General features: G+C 39.0%; 1 protein-coding gene across 1 annotated transcript in view; it reads right to left on the bottom strand.

The window, feature by feature from the left end:
* Nucleotides 1-14,180, bottom strand: part of LOC123545094 (uncharacterized) — a 70,180-nt gene that overhangs the window by 42,945 nt on the left and 13,055 nt on the right. The window contains exons 12-16 of the mRNA XM_053538618.1: nucleotides 13,939-14,143; nucleotides 12,203-12,295; nucleotides 11,796-11,888; nucleotides 8,446-8,566; nucleotides 6,819-6,969 (exon numbers count right to left, since the gene is read on the bottom strand). Of these exons, the coding sequence (XP_053394593.1) occupies nucleotides 6,819-6,969; nucleotides 8,446-8,566; nucleotides 11,796-11,888; nucleotides 12,203-12,295; nucleotides 13,939-14,143 (663 nt within the window). The remainder of the gene's footprint in view (nucleotides 1-6,818; nucleotides 6,970-8,445; nucleotides 8,567-11,795; nucleotides 11,889-12,202; nucleotides 12,296-13,938; nucleotides 14,144-14,180) is intronic.

The raw sequence follows: 14,180 nt of genomic DNA, 5'->3' as shown, positions 1-14,180 counted from the left end.
CTTATTATTGCAGCACTTAGCATTATCATAACTCTGAATATCTCAGAAAATGGTCTTATATGGAATCCTATCTTTTCCTTGAAATAATTAAGTCTGTGGTGTTGGTCATCCTGAACATTTTACCCATGTGAACAAGACACTGTGAGGAACTTTAGGTCCTTGTTGAAACTTTTTCTTGTTTAGCCCAATATGTATGGAGTTTGTCCAACAAGACATGACAGGAATGGGGTTTATGACATGCAATAAATGGCAAAAATGTTCATACCTAAGGTAACTCAAAAACAGCATGTGTACAAACGTAGCTTTAACAAAGATTTTTGTGCTTTATATGCCATACTTTATTAGATTAGACATCAATACAGTCATGGCAGTTTATTTTATATTAAAATTTTTGTCATTAACTTTCAAAATTTCTAAAATTGGTCGCCATTTTCTTATCTAATTCCTATGTACCCATTCTTTGCAAGGAAATAATTGCCTGTACGCTAACTGAGATATCCTGGAACAAAAATCCATCAACAAAATAAAAGGCAACATTTTAATATAAAAAAATTTTATGTTCTAAATGACAGGAATGTAAAACAACCTATGAAATTGTTTTGATGATAATCTTTAAACTTATCAAGATATGCCAAACACCTAAAAAGCTCCTATAACCACCTTTGAATATCTTTAGACCATTGCATAATATGAGAGGCAGTGTCTTAGAGATAAAGACAAACTAATGAAAACCCTTGTTAACAGGATTCAAATTCAGACATGCATACAAACTAAAGCCTAGTGGAACTTTAGAATAGCTAGTGGTCTTGGAATTTACTAGCTAATTTTAGCTAATCAATACCAGGTAATAAACAAAGGAAATGCCTTCAAAATTGTAATGAAGTTTGTTCTACAAGTACACAATTTTCATCATAAAAGGAACATTATCGTCTATGTTTATAGCTGATTTTACTGTTCAACAAAACTTGTGCCTGATGTATGCATAAGAATGATACCAAGTAATCTAATACTTTAATGCAAAATCAGAAAAGTTTGAAATACTGCAACAACTCAAAATTAACTTGCTCAGCTTTTGCTTTAGGTGGTAAGTGGATCAGTGATAAATTTATTATTTATTTTGTTGGGTTTAACGTCGCACTGACAAATTATAGGTCATATGGCGACTTTCCAACTTTGATGGTGGAGGAAGACTCCAGGTGCCCCTCCGTGCATTATTTCATCATGAGTGGGTACCTGGGTAGAACCACTGACCTTCCGTAAGGCAGCTGGATGGCTACATCACATGAAGAATTCAACACCCCGAGTGAGACTCACATCGGTGAGGGGCAAGTGATTTGAAGACAGCAACCTTAACCACTCGGCCACAGAGTCCCCCTCAGTGATAAAAACGACATTAGCTAGTAGAAAATATTATGAAATAAATAGCATTGTTTTACTTTAGCTAGTAGCTTTTCCTGTTAGCCAGTGTACAAAAAAGCACTACCTGATTTGAGCTAGCAGAGAACAGTGAAATTTGACCCTTGTTAGAATGTCAATACAGATCAAATGGTAGACATCCTTTTCTTGTTCTGGTCTTTTCCACATTTCTTGCTTAAAAGGCATAAATCAAGTGTGACTTCACTTTTTATTTTAGCTAACGCCCAATTACTACAGTCCAGAATCTCATTGGAGGCCACAAAAACTAGATTAATCAGATAGTTCCAATCAATAACTGTGAAAGAATAACTGCTTACACAAACCAGATCAGTACAAGAAAACTTTCAGCTTTTGCTAAATTACTGAACTTAATTTGCAAAATTTATTATTCTTACATCAATATAAATTAAACTAGGGCAACCAATAATACCATTACTACCTCCTGATGCCGCTCTGATACAGGGAAAGTAAGATGTTGTGATCATGACTTTTAATCTTCAAGTGTGACCTTGGATCTAATAACCTGGGTTACACACTCTGCAAGTCCTTTGAATAATAAAGAAGATATGGAGAGAACATAAATTTAAGCTATTTGATCTCTAAGTGTGACCTTGACCTTGAACATAGTGACCCTGGTCATATGCTCTGCATTTTGTCCAGATGAGGTAAACAACTGAATGCTAGTTTTCTGAAATCTTTCAAGCTTTTTAGACAATACAGGGTGGACATGAAGTTAAGCTATTTGACCGTTGACCTCCAAGCAACCTTGACCATGGACTTATTGACCTGGGTTGTTTGCTCTGCACATCATCTTGATGAGGCTAATAATTGATGCTACTTTTATAAAAGTATTCCCTGCTGTTCAGAAGATATGAAGCAAACACAAATTAAAGCTATTTGACCATTAACCTCCAAATTTGACCTTGACATTGGACCTACTGATCTGGAATGTCCACTCTGCATGACGTCTTGATGAAATAGCAAGTGATGCTGGTTTTATGAATGTCTTCCTAGAAGATAGATGGTGGATATAAAGTTAAGATATTTGACCTTTAACGTCAAAGTGTGACTTCGACTTTGGGCCTAGTGATCTGGATTTGTGCAATCTGCACATGGTTCTGGTAAGGTAAACAATTTATTTAGTTTCATGAAAATCTACCAAGTTGTTTAACAACAGAGCAGCAAACAGATAATTAAGCTATCTGACTTGACCGTGGCCTTGGAGCTAGTGACTTGGTTTGTGCACTCTGCATGTTCTCTTGGAGCTAGTGACCTGGTTTGTGCACTCTGCATGTTCTCTTGGAGCTAGTGACCTGGTTTGTGCACTCTGCATGTTCTCTTGGAGCTAGTGACCTGGTTTGTGCACTCTGCATGTTCTCTTGGAGCTAGTGACCTGGTTTGTGCACTCTGCATGTTCCCTCTTGGAGCTAGTGACCTGGTTTGTGCACTCTGCATGTTCTCTTGGAGCTAGTGACCTGGTTTGTGCACTCTACATGTTCTCTTGGAGCTAGTGACCTGGTTTGTGCACTCTGCATGTTCTCTTGGAGCTAGTGACCTGGTTTGTGCACTCTGCATGTTCTCTCTTGGAGCTAGTGACCTGGTTTGTGCACTCTGCATGTTCTCTCTTGGAGCTAGTGACCTGGTTTGTGCACTCTGCATGTTCTCTTGGATCTAGTGACCTGGTTTCTGCACTCTGCATGTTCTCTTGGAGCTAGTGACCTGGTTTGTGCACTCTGCATGTCCTCTTGAAGCTAGTGACCTGGTTTGTGCACTCTGCATGTTCTCTTGGAGCTAGTGACCTGGTTTGTGCACTCTACATGTTCTCTCTTGGAGCTAGTGACTTGGTTTGTGCACTCTACATGTTCTCTTGGAGCTAGTGACCTGGTTTGTGCTCTCTACATGTTCTCTTGGAGCTAGTGACCTGGTCTGTGCACTCTTCATGTTCTCTCTTGGAGCTAGTGACCTGGTTTGTGCACTCTACATGTTCTCTTGGAGCTAGTGACCTGGTTTGTGCAGTCTCTACATGTTCTCTCTTGGAGCTAGTGACCTGGTCTGTGCAGTCTAAATGTTCTCTCTTGGAGCTAGTAACCTGGTCTGTGCACTCTGCATGTTCTCTCTTGGAGCTAGTGACCTGGTCTGTGCACTCTGCATGTTTTCTCTTGGAGCTAGTGACCTGGTCTGTGCACTCTGCATGTTCTCTTGGAGTGCATGTTCTCTTGGAGCTAGTGATCTGGTCTGTGCACTCTGCATGTTCTCTTGGAGCTAGTGACCTGGTCTGTGCACTCTGCATGTTCTCTTGGAGCTAGTGACCTGGTTTGTGCACTCTACATGTTCTCTCTTGGAGCTAGTGACCTGGTTTGTGCAGTCTGCATGTTCTCTCTTGGAGCTAGTGACCTGGTTTGTGCAGTCTGCATGTTCTCTCTTGGAGCTAGTGACCTGGTTTGTGCAGTCTGCATGTTCTCTCTTGGAGCTAGTGACCTGGTTTGTGCACTCTGCATGTTCTCTCTTGGAGCTAGTGACCTGGTTTGTGCAGTCTGCATGTTCTCTCTTGGAGCTAGTGACCTGGTTTGTGCAGTCTGCATGTTCTCTCTTGGAGCTAGTGACCTGGTTTGTGCAGTCTGCATGTTCTCTCTTGGTGCTAGTGACCTGGTTTGTGCAGTCTACATGTTCTCTTGGAGCTAGTGACCTGGTTTGTGCACTCTACATGTTCTCTCTTGGAGCTAGTGACCTGGTTTGTGCACTCTGCATGTTCTCTCTTGGAGCTAGTGACCTGGTTTGTGCACTCTGCATGTTCTCTCTTGGAGCTAGTGACCTGGTTTGTGCACTCTGCATGTTCTCTCTTGGAGCTAGTGACCTGGTTTGTGCACTCTGCATGTTCTCTTGGAGCTAGTGACCTGGTTTGTGCTCTCTACATGTTCTCTTGGAGCTAGTGACCTGGTCTGTGCACTCTTCATGTTCTCTCTTGGAGCTAGTGACCTGGTTTGTGCACTCTACATGTTCTCTCTTGGAGCTAGTGACCTGGTTTGTGCAGTCTCTACATGTTCTCTCTTGGAGCTAGTGACCTGGTCTGTGCCGTCTAAATGTTCTCTCTTGGAGCTAGTGACCTGGTCTGTGCACTCTGCATGTTCTCTCTTGGAACTAGTGACCTGGTCTGTGCACTCTGCATGTTTTCTCTTGGAGCTAGTGACCTGGTCTGTGCACTCTGCATGTTTTCTCTTGGAGTTAGTGACCTGGTCTGTGCACTCTGCATGTTTTCTCTTGGAGCTAGTGACCTGGTCTGTGCACTCTGCATGTTCTCTTGGAGCTAGTGACCTGGTCTGTGTACTCTGCATGTTCTCTTGGAGCTAGAGACCTGGTCTGTGCACTCTGCATGTTCTCTTGGAGCTAGTGACCTGGTCTGTGCACTCTGCATGTTCTCTTGGAGCTAGTGACCTGGTTTGTGCACTCTGCATGTTCTCTTGGAGCTAGTGACCTGGTTTGTGCACTCTGCATGTTCTCTTGGAGCTAGTGACCTGGTTTGTGCACTCTACATGTTCTCTCTTGGAGCTAGTGACCTGGTTTGTGCACTCTACATGTTCTCTCTTGGAGCTAGTGACCTGGTTTGTGCACTCTACATGTTCTCTCTTGGAGCTAGTGACCTGGTTTGTGCACTCTACATGTTCTCTCTTGGAGCTAGTGACCTGGTTTGTGCACTCTACATGTTCTCTTGGAGCTAGTGACCTGGTTTTTGCACTCTACATGTTCTCTCTTGGAGCTAGTGACCTGGTTTGTGCACTCTACATGTTATCTTGGAGCTAGTGACCTGGTTTGTGCACTCTGCATGTTCTCTCTTGGAGCTAGTGACCTGGTTTGTGCACTCTGCATGTCCTCTTGGAGCTAGTGACCTGGTTTGTGCACTCTGCATGTCCTCTTGGAGCTAGTGACCTGGTTTGTGCACTCTACATGTCCTCTTGGAGCTAGTGACCTGGTTTGTGCACTCTACATGTTCTCTTGGAGCTAGTGACCTGGTTTGTGCACTCTACATGTCCTCTTGGAGCTAGTGACCTGGTTTGTGCACTCTGCATGTTCTCTTCGAGCTAGTGACCTGGTTTGTGCACTCTACATGTCCTCTTAGTGCTAGTGACCTTGTTTGTGCACTCTGCATATTCTCTTGGAGCTAGTGACCTGGTTTGTGCACTCTACATGTTCTCTTGGAGCTAGTGACCTGGTTTGTGCACTCTGCATGTTCTCTTGGAGCTAGTGACCTGGTTTGTGCACTCTACATGTCCTCTTGGAGCTAGTGACCTGGTTTGTGCACTCTACATGTTCTCTTGGAGCTAGTGACCTGGTTTGTGCACTCTACATATCCTCTTGGAGCTAGTGACCTGGTTTGTGCACTCTGCATGTTCTCTTCGAGCTAGTGACCTGGTTTGTGCACTCTACATGTCCTCTTAGTGCTAGTGACCTTGTTTGTGCACTCTGCATGTTCTCTCTTGGAGCTAGTGACCTGGTTTGTGCACTCTACATGTTCTCTTGGAGCTAGTGACCTGGTTTGTGCACTCTGCATGTTCTCTCTTGGCGCTAGTGACCTTGTTTGTGCACTCTGCATGTTCTCTTGGAGCTAGTGACCTGGTTTGTGCACTCTGCATGTTCTCTTGGAGCTAGTGACCTTGTTTGTGCACTCTGCATGTTCTCTTGGAGCTAGTGACCTGGTTTTTGCACTCTGCATGTTCTCTCTTGGCGCTAGTGACCTTGTTTGTGCACTCTGCATGTTCTCTTGGAGCTAGTGACCTTGTTTGTGCACTCTGCATGTTCTCTTGGAGCTAGTGACCTGGTTTGTGCACTCTGCATGTTCTCTCTTGGCGCTAGTGACCTTGTTTGTGCACTCTGCATGTCCTCTTGGAGCTAGTGACCTGGTTTGTGCATTCTGCATGTTCTCTTGGAGATAGTGACCTGGTTTGTGCACTCTGCATGTTCTCTTGGTAAGGTTAACAATTGATGACAGCTTTACGAAAATCTTCCCAGCAACTAAGAAGATATGGAGCGGACATAACAGATGGACAGGCAGACAGACTAACAGACCAACAGATGGATATGCATGACTCCAGCATTTCTCCTATATGTTTTGAACTGGGATTATAATGAATTCAGACTTGATTTAAAATAAACATATGTATCCAACACAAAGTCTTGTTTTCAGCAAGTTTATATATTCTTGAAATAGAAATTAACATACCCAGTGAAAAAATGCTCACTAGAGCATCAATGACTTCAATACCAGAGCACATTTGAGCAGTTCATGTGGTCCTTACATGTGTATGTTCGGATTGCTCAAAATGCTAGAAAACTCAAGAATTTAGATTATTGTCTCAAGACCTTGAGCTACTGATGTAGTACTGTACAATGTATGTAATTATGCATACCTGATTATATGATCAACAAAGAGCTGAGCTTTCCAGGTATGTGTAGTTCTATTGACATTTCTGAACACAGGATTTACCACAGTATTCCCTCTTTGTCTGGCAGCTCTAGACATATACTCCTGATAGGAAATACACTCATCCTCAAATGAACCTAAAATGAAAAAAAAAAAAAACATGATGTATTTTAAGCTTCATCTTTGTAATGTGAAAGAATTCATTCAAGTTCATAAAGTTATCTTTATTTTAAGATTATTTTAAAATTACGCTTTTGAATGTTTATTTTATAGATGAAAAGAGCGCTATAAAAATCTGGTAAATAATAATAATAATAATTATTACAAGATTCAGGTAAGGCCCATCTTACTTACTTGACCTAGAATAGATTATAAAACAAGAGCACCTACTGGTGCCATCGTAAGTGCTGGTCAGTATGTAAGAAAAGTGTTACAGTTCAGAATTTCTAAGTAAAAAAAGGGCCATATTTCTGACAAAATGCAGATTATAGTAATGGTTCTTGGCATACATAGTCATCTAATGGTGATAAACAAGTGTGCAAAGTTTGAAAGCTGTAGTTCTTAAAAAGGGCTATAATTCTGACCAAATGCATGTCAGATGGTTCTTGGCCTACATAGTCACATAATGATGATAAACAAGTGTACAAAGTTTCAAAGCTGTAACTCTTATAGATTTTGAGAAAAGGTGGACCTAAACAAATTTTTTAACAAAGAAAATTTTCAAATTACAAAAAAGGCCATAATTCTGACAAAATGCATATCAGAGTTATGGTTCTTGGCCTACTAAGTCATCTAAAGTTTCAAAGCTGTAGCTCTTATGGTTTTTGAGAAAAGGTGGACCTAAACAAAAATTTTAACCAACACCGACATCGACGATCAAGTGACAACAATACCGCATAGATTTTTTTCAAAAATCAGACAAGCTAAAAATGTTCTGACCAAGTTTCATGACCATCTGGTAAAAAAGTGACCTCTGAGGGTGTTTTCTATCACTGACCAAGTAATGTACTTTCTGACCAGATGGCCAAGAATTAAAACCTTTTGACATTTTAATAAGGTAAACATTAAGGCCATGTTTCATAAAGACTGGGCCTAACTGTGACATCTCGAGTGTTGACAGCAAAATGTTGACAACAGAGATATCTTCTCTCTCTCTCTCTCTCTCTCTTCTCTCTCTCTTCTCTCTCTCTCTCTCCTCTCTTCTCTCTCTCTCTCTCTCTCTCTCTCTCTCCTCCTCTCTTCTCTCTCTCTCTCTCTCTCTCTTCTCTCTCTCTCTCTCTCTCTCTCTTCTCTCCTCTCTCTCTCTCTCTCTCTCTCTCTCTCTCTCTCTCTCTCTCTCTCTCTCTCTCTCTCTCTCTCTCTCTCTCTCTCTCTTCTCTCCTCTCTCTCTCTCTCTCCTCTCTCTTCTCTCTCTCTCTCTCTCTCTCTCTCTCTTCTCTCTCTCCTCTCTCTCTCTCTCTCTTCTCTCCTCTCTCTCTCTCTCTCTCTCTCTCTCCTCTCTCTCTCTCTCTCTCTCTCTAAGATATAAACAGTCTCTAACATCCCTGTGGTTAAACTGTAATACAGCCTTGACAAAATGTACACCAAGCTACACCATATAAAATTATACACACCTGTTCTGCAACCATCAATTAGGAATCCAGTAAACCAGAATAGCCACTGAGCTGACTTCATCCACGATGATGTATAGTTCACATAGAAACCATTCTCTGTCATTAATTTCTCTAATAAACCCTGAAATTTGTGCATAAGTCCTGGAAGCTTTATTTTTAAAGTTTGCATGTATCAGATCAAATGTGATTGATAAATCATAAGCAAACAGTATTTTCATTAATAGTTATCTAGCATTAACATCTAATACTCAAGTAAGACTTTAGGCATTCGGGATTATATATTCTTTTGAAATCTAACAAGACTGTACAAAAGGAGCAATACCATGTAATTAAAAAGGAAAATGAATTTTTACAGTTACAATCATTTTCTTTGGACCATTCAAGGGATATTTTTCTTTTTTTTTATTACTCCTGGTTTTGACTGAATCTATACATGTAACCCAAGCTTCTGTACCAATATTATCATTGGCCAAATACCATAAATACCTCAATATTACGAATAACAATAACAGTCCTATAAGAAAGCACAAACTAATGGTACAGCTTTTAAACTGCAAAAAGTGTTAACAGGAATTCCATTTGTGAAAATGACCCAACATTTTAGCATTTCAGACCTGCAACAGCACAGCATACAGGCGTTTGAATCTGCTTTAATACAGTCCTGTTTGTTGCAACAACTATGCAGGACAGCTCCATTACTTAACTCTTATAAGAGACATCAGATGCTTAGCTTTCTCTTAAACTCTTACATTCTATATAAATTCAAACATACCTTGAGATACTGTTACATTCTGTAACTACAACCTTACTTTTAGCTACTGTTACATTCTATATAAATTCTACCTTACCTTGAGATACTGTTACACTCTATAACTACATCCTTACCTTGAGATACTGCCACAATCTACAAGAACAAACTTACCTTGAGATACTGTTACACTTTAAACCACAAACTTACCTTGAGATACTGTTACACTCTATAACTACAATCTTACCTTGAGATACTGTTACACTCTGTAACTACAACCTTACCATGAGATACTGTTACACTCTACAAAACTTAGTACAAACTTACCTTGAGTTACTATTACACTCTAAACTACAACCTTACTGTAAGCTACTGTTACACTCTATAACTACAACCTTACTTTAAGATACTGTTACACTCTCTAACTACAACCTGACTGTGAGCTACTGTTACACTTTATAACTACAGCCTTACCATGAGATACTGTTACACTCTATAATTACAACATTACCTTGAGATACTGTTATGTACAACCTTACCTTGAGATACTGTCACACTCTATAGCTACAACCTTATTTTGAGATACTGTTACACTCTATAACTACAACCTTACCTTGAGATACTGTTACACTCTATAACTACAACCTTACCTTGAGATACTGTTACACTCTATAACTACAACCTTACTTTGAGATACTGTTACACTCTATAACTACAACCTTACCTTGAGATACTGTTACACTCTATAACTACAACCTTACTTTGAGATACTGTCACACTCTATAACTACAACCTTACTTTGAGATACTGTTACACTCTATAACTACAACTTTATCTTGAGATACTGTTACACTCTATAACTACAACCTTACTTTGAGATACTGTCACACTCTATAACTACAACCTTACTTTGAGATACTGTTACACTCTATAACTACAACCTTACTTTGAGATACTGTCACACTCTATAACTACAACCTTACTTTGAGATACTGTTACACTCTATAACTACAACTTTATCTTGAGATACTGTTACACTCTATAACTACAACCTTACTTTGAGATACTGTTACACTCTATAACTACAACCTTACTTTGAGATACTGTCACACCCTATAACTACAACCTTACTTTGAGATACTGTTACACTCTATAACTACAACCTTACTTTAAGATACTGTTACACTCTCTAACTACAACCTGACTGTGAGCTACTGTTACACTTTATAAATACAGCCTTACCATGAGATACTGTTACACTCTATAATTACAACATTACCTTGAGATACTGTTATGTACAACCTTACCTTGAGATACTGTCACACTCTATAGCTACAACCTACTTTGAGATACTGTTACACTCTATAACTACAACTTTATCTTGAGATACTGTTACACTCTATAACTACAACCTTACTTTGAGATACTGTCACACTCTATAACTACAACTTTATCTTGAGATACTGTTACACTCTATAACTACAACCTTACTTTGAGATACTGTCACACTCTATAGCTACAACCTTACTTTGAGATACTGTTACACTCTATAACTACAACTTTATCTTGAGATACTGTTACACTCTATAACTACAACCTTACTTTGAGATACTGTCACACTCTATAACTACAACTTTATCTTGAGATACTGTTACACTCTATAACTACAACCTTACTTTGAGATACTGTCACACTCTACAACTACAACCTTACCTTGAGATACTGTTACACTCTATAGCTACAACCTTACTTTGAGATACTGTCACACTCTATAACTACAACCTTACCTTGAGATACTGTTACACTCTACAACTACAACCTTACTTTGAGATACTGTTACACTCTACAACTACAACCTTACTTTGAGATACTGTTACACTCTATAACTACAACCTTACTTTGAGATACTGTTACACTCTATAGCTACAACCTTACTTTGAGATACTGTCACACTCTACAACTACAACCTTACTTTGTGATACTGTTACACTCTATAGCTACAACCTTACTTTGAGATACTGTTACACTCTATAACTACAACCTTACTTTGAGATACTGTCACACTCTACAACTACAACCTTACTTTGAGATACTGTTACACTCTATAACTACAACCTTACTTTGAGATACTGTCACACTCTATAACTACAACCTTACCTTGAGATACTGTTACACTCTACAACTACAACCTTACTTTGAGATACTGTTACACTCTACAACTACAACCTTACTTTGAGATACTGTAACACTCTTACAACTACAACCTTACCTTGAGATACTGTTACACTCTACAACTACAACCTTACTTTGAGATACTGTCACACTCTACAACTACAACCTTACTTTGAGATACTGTCACACTCTACAACTACAACCTTACTTTGAGATACTGTTACACTCTATAACTACAACTTTACCTTGAGATACTGTCACACTCGATAACTACAACCTTACTTTGAGATACTGTTACACTCTACAACTACAACCTTACTTTGAGATACTGTTACACTCTATAACTACAACCTTACCTTGAGATACTGTTACACTCTATAACTACAACTTTACCTTGAGATACTGTTACACTCTATAACTTCAACCTTACCTTGAGATACTGTTGGTGATGCTGGGTGGGGTTATTTCTTAGTCCCGATGTACCACCCTCCATCAAATAGAAACAATTGGTCAGACCACTGCCCTGTAATTAAACAGTTCCATACAAATGTTTATACAGAAAATACTTGTTGGGTTTGAAGTCATGCTTAGTTCAAATGATAATATAGAAAATATGTCACAAACTGGAAATGCCTTATTTTTCTGACTTTCCCTTCAAACGTAATACTCTTTTACTGTTTCATAAATTCATTCTGGTAACAAAAATTTATTAACCATTTGAATTTTTTTATCAATTAGAGGTGTCACTGTGCCTCTATTACAGTACATAATGAGTTTGTACATTTAATCTTAATTAATAATATACTATAAATAGTAGTGGAGAAAACAAGCACAAACCAGCATATTATTGATCTGCCGTTTGAACCTTGCACTGTTTGTTGTGTTCTCGAAGTCTTCCCAGCTCTTCCTCTCAACAACAAATGGCAGCACCTAAAACGAACAAATAAAGTGTGGATCTTCATATAACTCTGTATTATTTTTGACATGGATTAAAATTTGCCTAATTTTCTATTCCTGGTGAAAGACAAAATTGAACAAAATAAACTTATACAATAAATACTGCAACTTAAGTGAAATTTACTGAATTCCAACTAACAAGCAAAAATATCATTCAAATTATCTTCAAAGTTGAAATCCAGAAATTAAAATCCCACTGAAATAGTCATTTTGAAAAAAGAACCAAGAAAGTCCATGCCTGCAAACTTCTGACACCTTCAAGAAAATGAGAAAGTGAATTTTGTACCAGTAAAATTGATCTTCTATCTGTTTTCAACAAAATATTATTCAAACCTAAAATATTTAACACAGAAGAAAAATAATCTTTTATTAGATCTTGTAACAAAATAGTTTGCGTTGCGGCGTTTTTTATACAAAAACAGTATTTTATTTTAGGCCTCATAGATACACATTACTATTCAAATTTGCTCCAGAACTAGATGTGTGTCCATAGGACACAGGTGCCCCCCATTCCTGCCACTGTAACATGGTTTTATGACTCAGGTTAAATAATTTTTAAGATGTTTGCAACACAAACTTTTAAGAACCTTATGTGTATTTTTCACTTAGTTAGCCATAACTCTTGCCTAGCTGAGTAAAATCCTAAAGAGAACACTTCACCGGCTATAAAACAATCCTCTTATGTTTTAGTACATTTTAACATACATGTTTCACAAACTTTTTTTTGAGTAAGTCTGGACAAGAAGTCTGGTCTTGTGTAATGAAAAAACTTAAAAAACAAAATAAGTCAGGGGCCATAACTCCTACATGACTGAATGAATCCGGATGCGAAACCCCAGGTGCACAACTACACATGCTGACCAACATTCCTGTAAACTTTGGTGACTCTAGGTCAAATACTTTTGGAGCTACATGCGATACAACATTAAAATGACCAATTTTTTATTAAGTCAGGGGCCAAAACTCCTACAAGACTGAATGAATCCAGACGCGAAACCCCAGGTGCACAACTACACATGCTGACCAACATTCCTGTAAAGTTTTGTGACTCTACGTCAAATACTTTTGGAGTTAGGCGTGACACAACACTAAAATGACCAATTTTTACAAAGTCAGGGGCCATAACTCCTACATGACTGAATGAATCTGGACGCGAAACCCCAGGTGCACAACTACACATGCTGACCAACATTCCTGTAAAGTTTGGTGACTCTACATCAAATACTTTTGGACCTACATTCTCGGAAGGACGGACGGATGGAAGGACAAGAGCAAATCTATATGCCCCCACCACTCAAGGGGGGTGTGGGGGTGGGGGGGGGGGGGGGGGGGTGGGCACAAAAATGTTTTTCTAAGCGTAACCTTTATTCATATTGCTTCCAGTTAGAACATTTAGGAATATGCAGGCTTAATACCACATTTGATTGTATAAAAAAACTGAAATTTTCAACTACACTTAAAGAAATTACTTCTCTATTGTGTTAAATTCTCACTGTCAGTGTCTATATCTACTTCAGTATGCAGGACCCTTTACAAATATCTAGTTATGTCTTTGTCATTATAAAAATGGATTCCTTCACAGTTATACTGTACCAAGCATAAGCAAAACATATTACCAGTTCATTTCCATAGTCTTTGTCTGTATAACTGGCTTGAGGGTTCACCATGGGTGGTGTGAGGATCCATATATAGTCTCCTGCAGGTAAGAGTCGAACCTGGGCATCGATATTCTTTTCTGCAGCGTATCTCAACAACCTCTGCTTGTCCCTCTCATTGTCATCAATGATCAAACACAACTTTCTGTTGTTTATCACTCCATTCCTATAGCAACAATGATATTGTTGGACCAGGTATTGGT

Source organism: Mercenaria mercenaria, chromosome 1 (assembly GCF_021730395.1).
Source record: "Mercenaria mercenaria strain notata chromosome 1, MADL_Memer_1, whole genome shotgun sequence".
Lineage (NCBI taxonomy): Eukaryota > Metazoa > Mollusca > Bivalvia > Venerida > Veneridae > Mercenaria > Mercenaria mercenaria.
The sequence above is the reverse complement of the archived record's forward strand: the minus strand, read 5'-3'. Positions and strand labels throughout refer to the sequence as shown.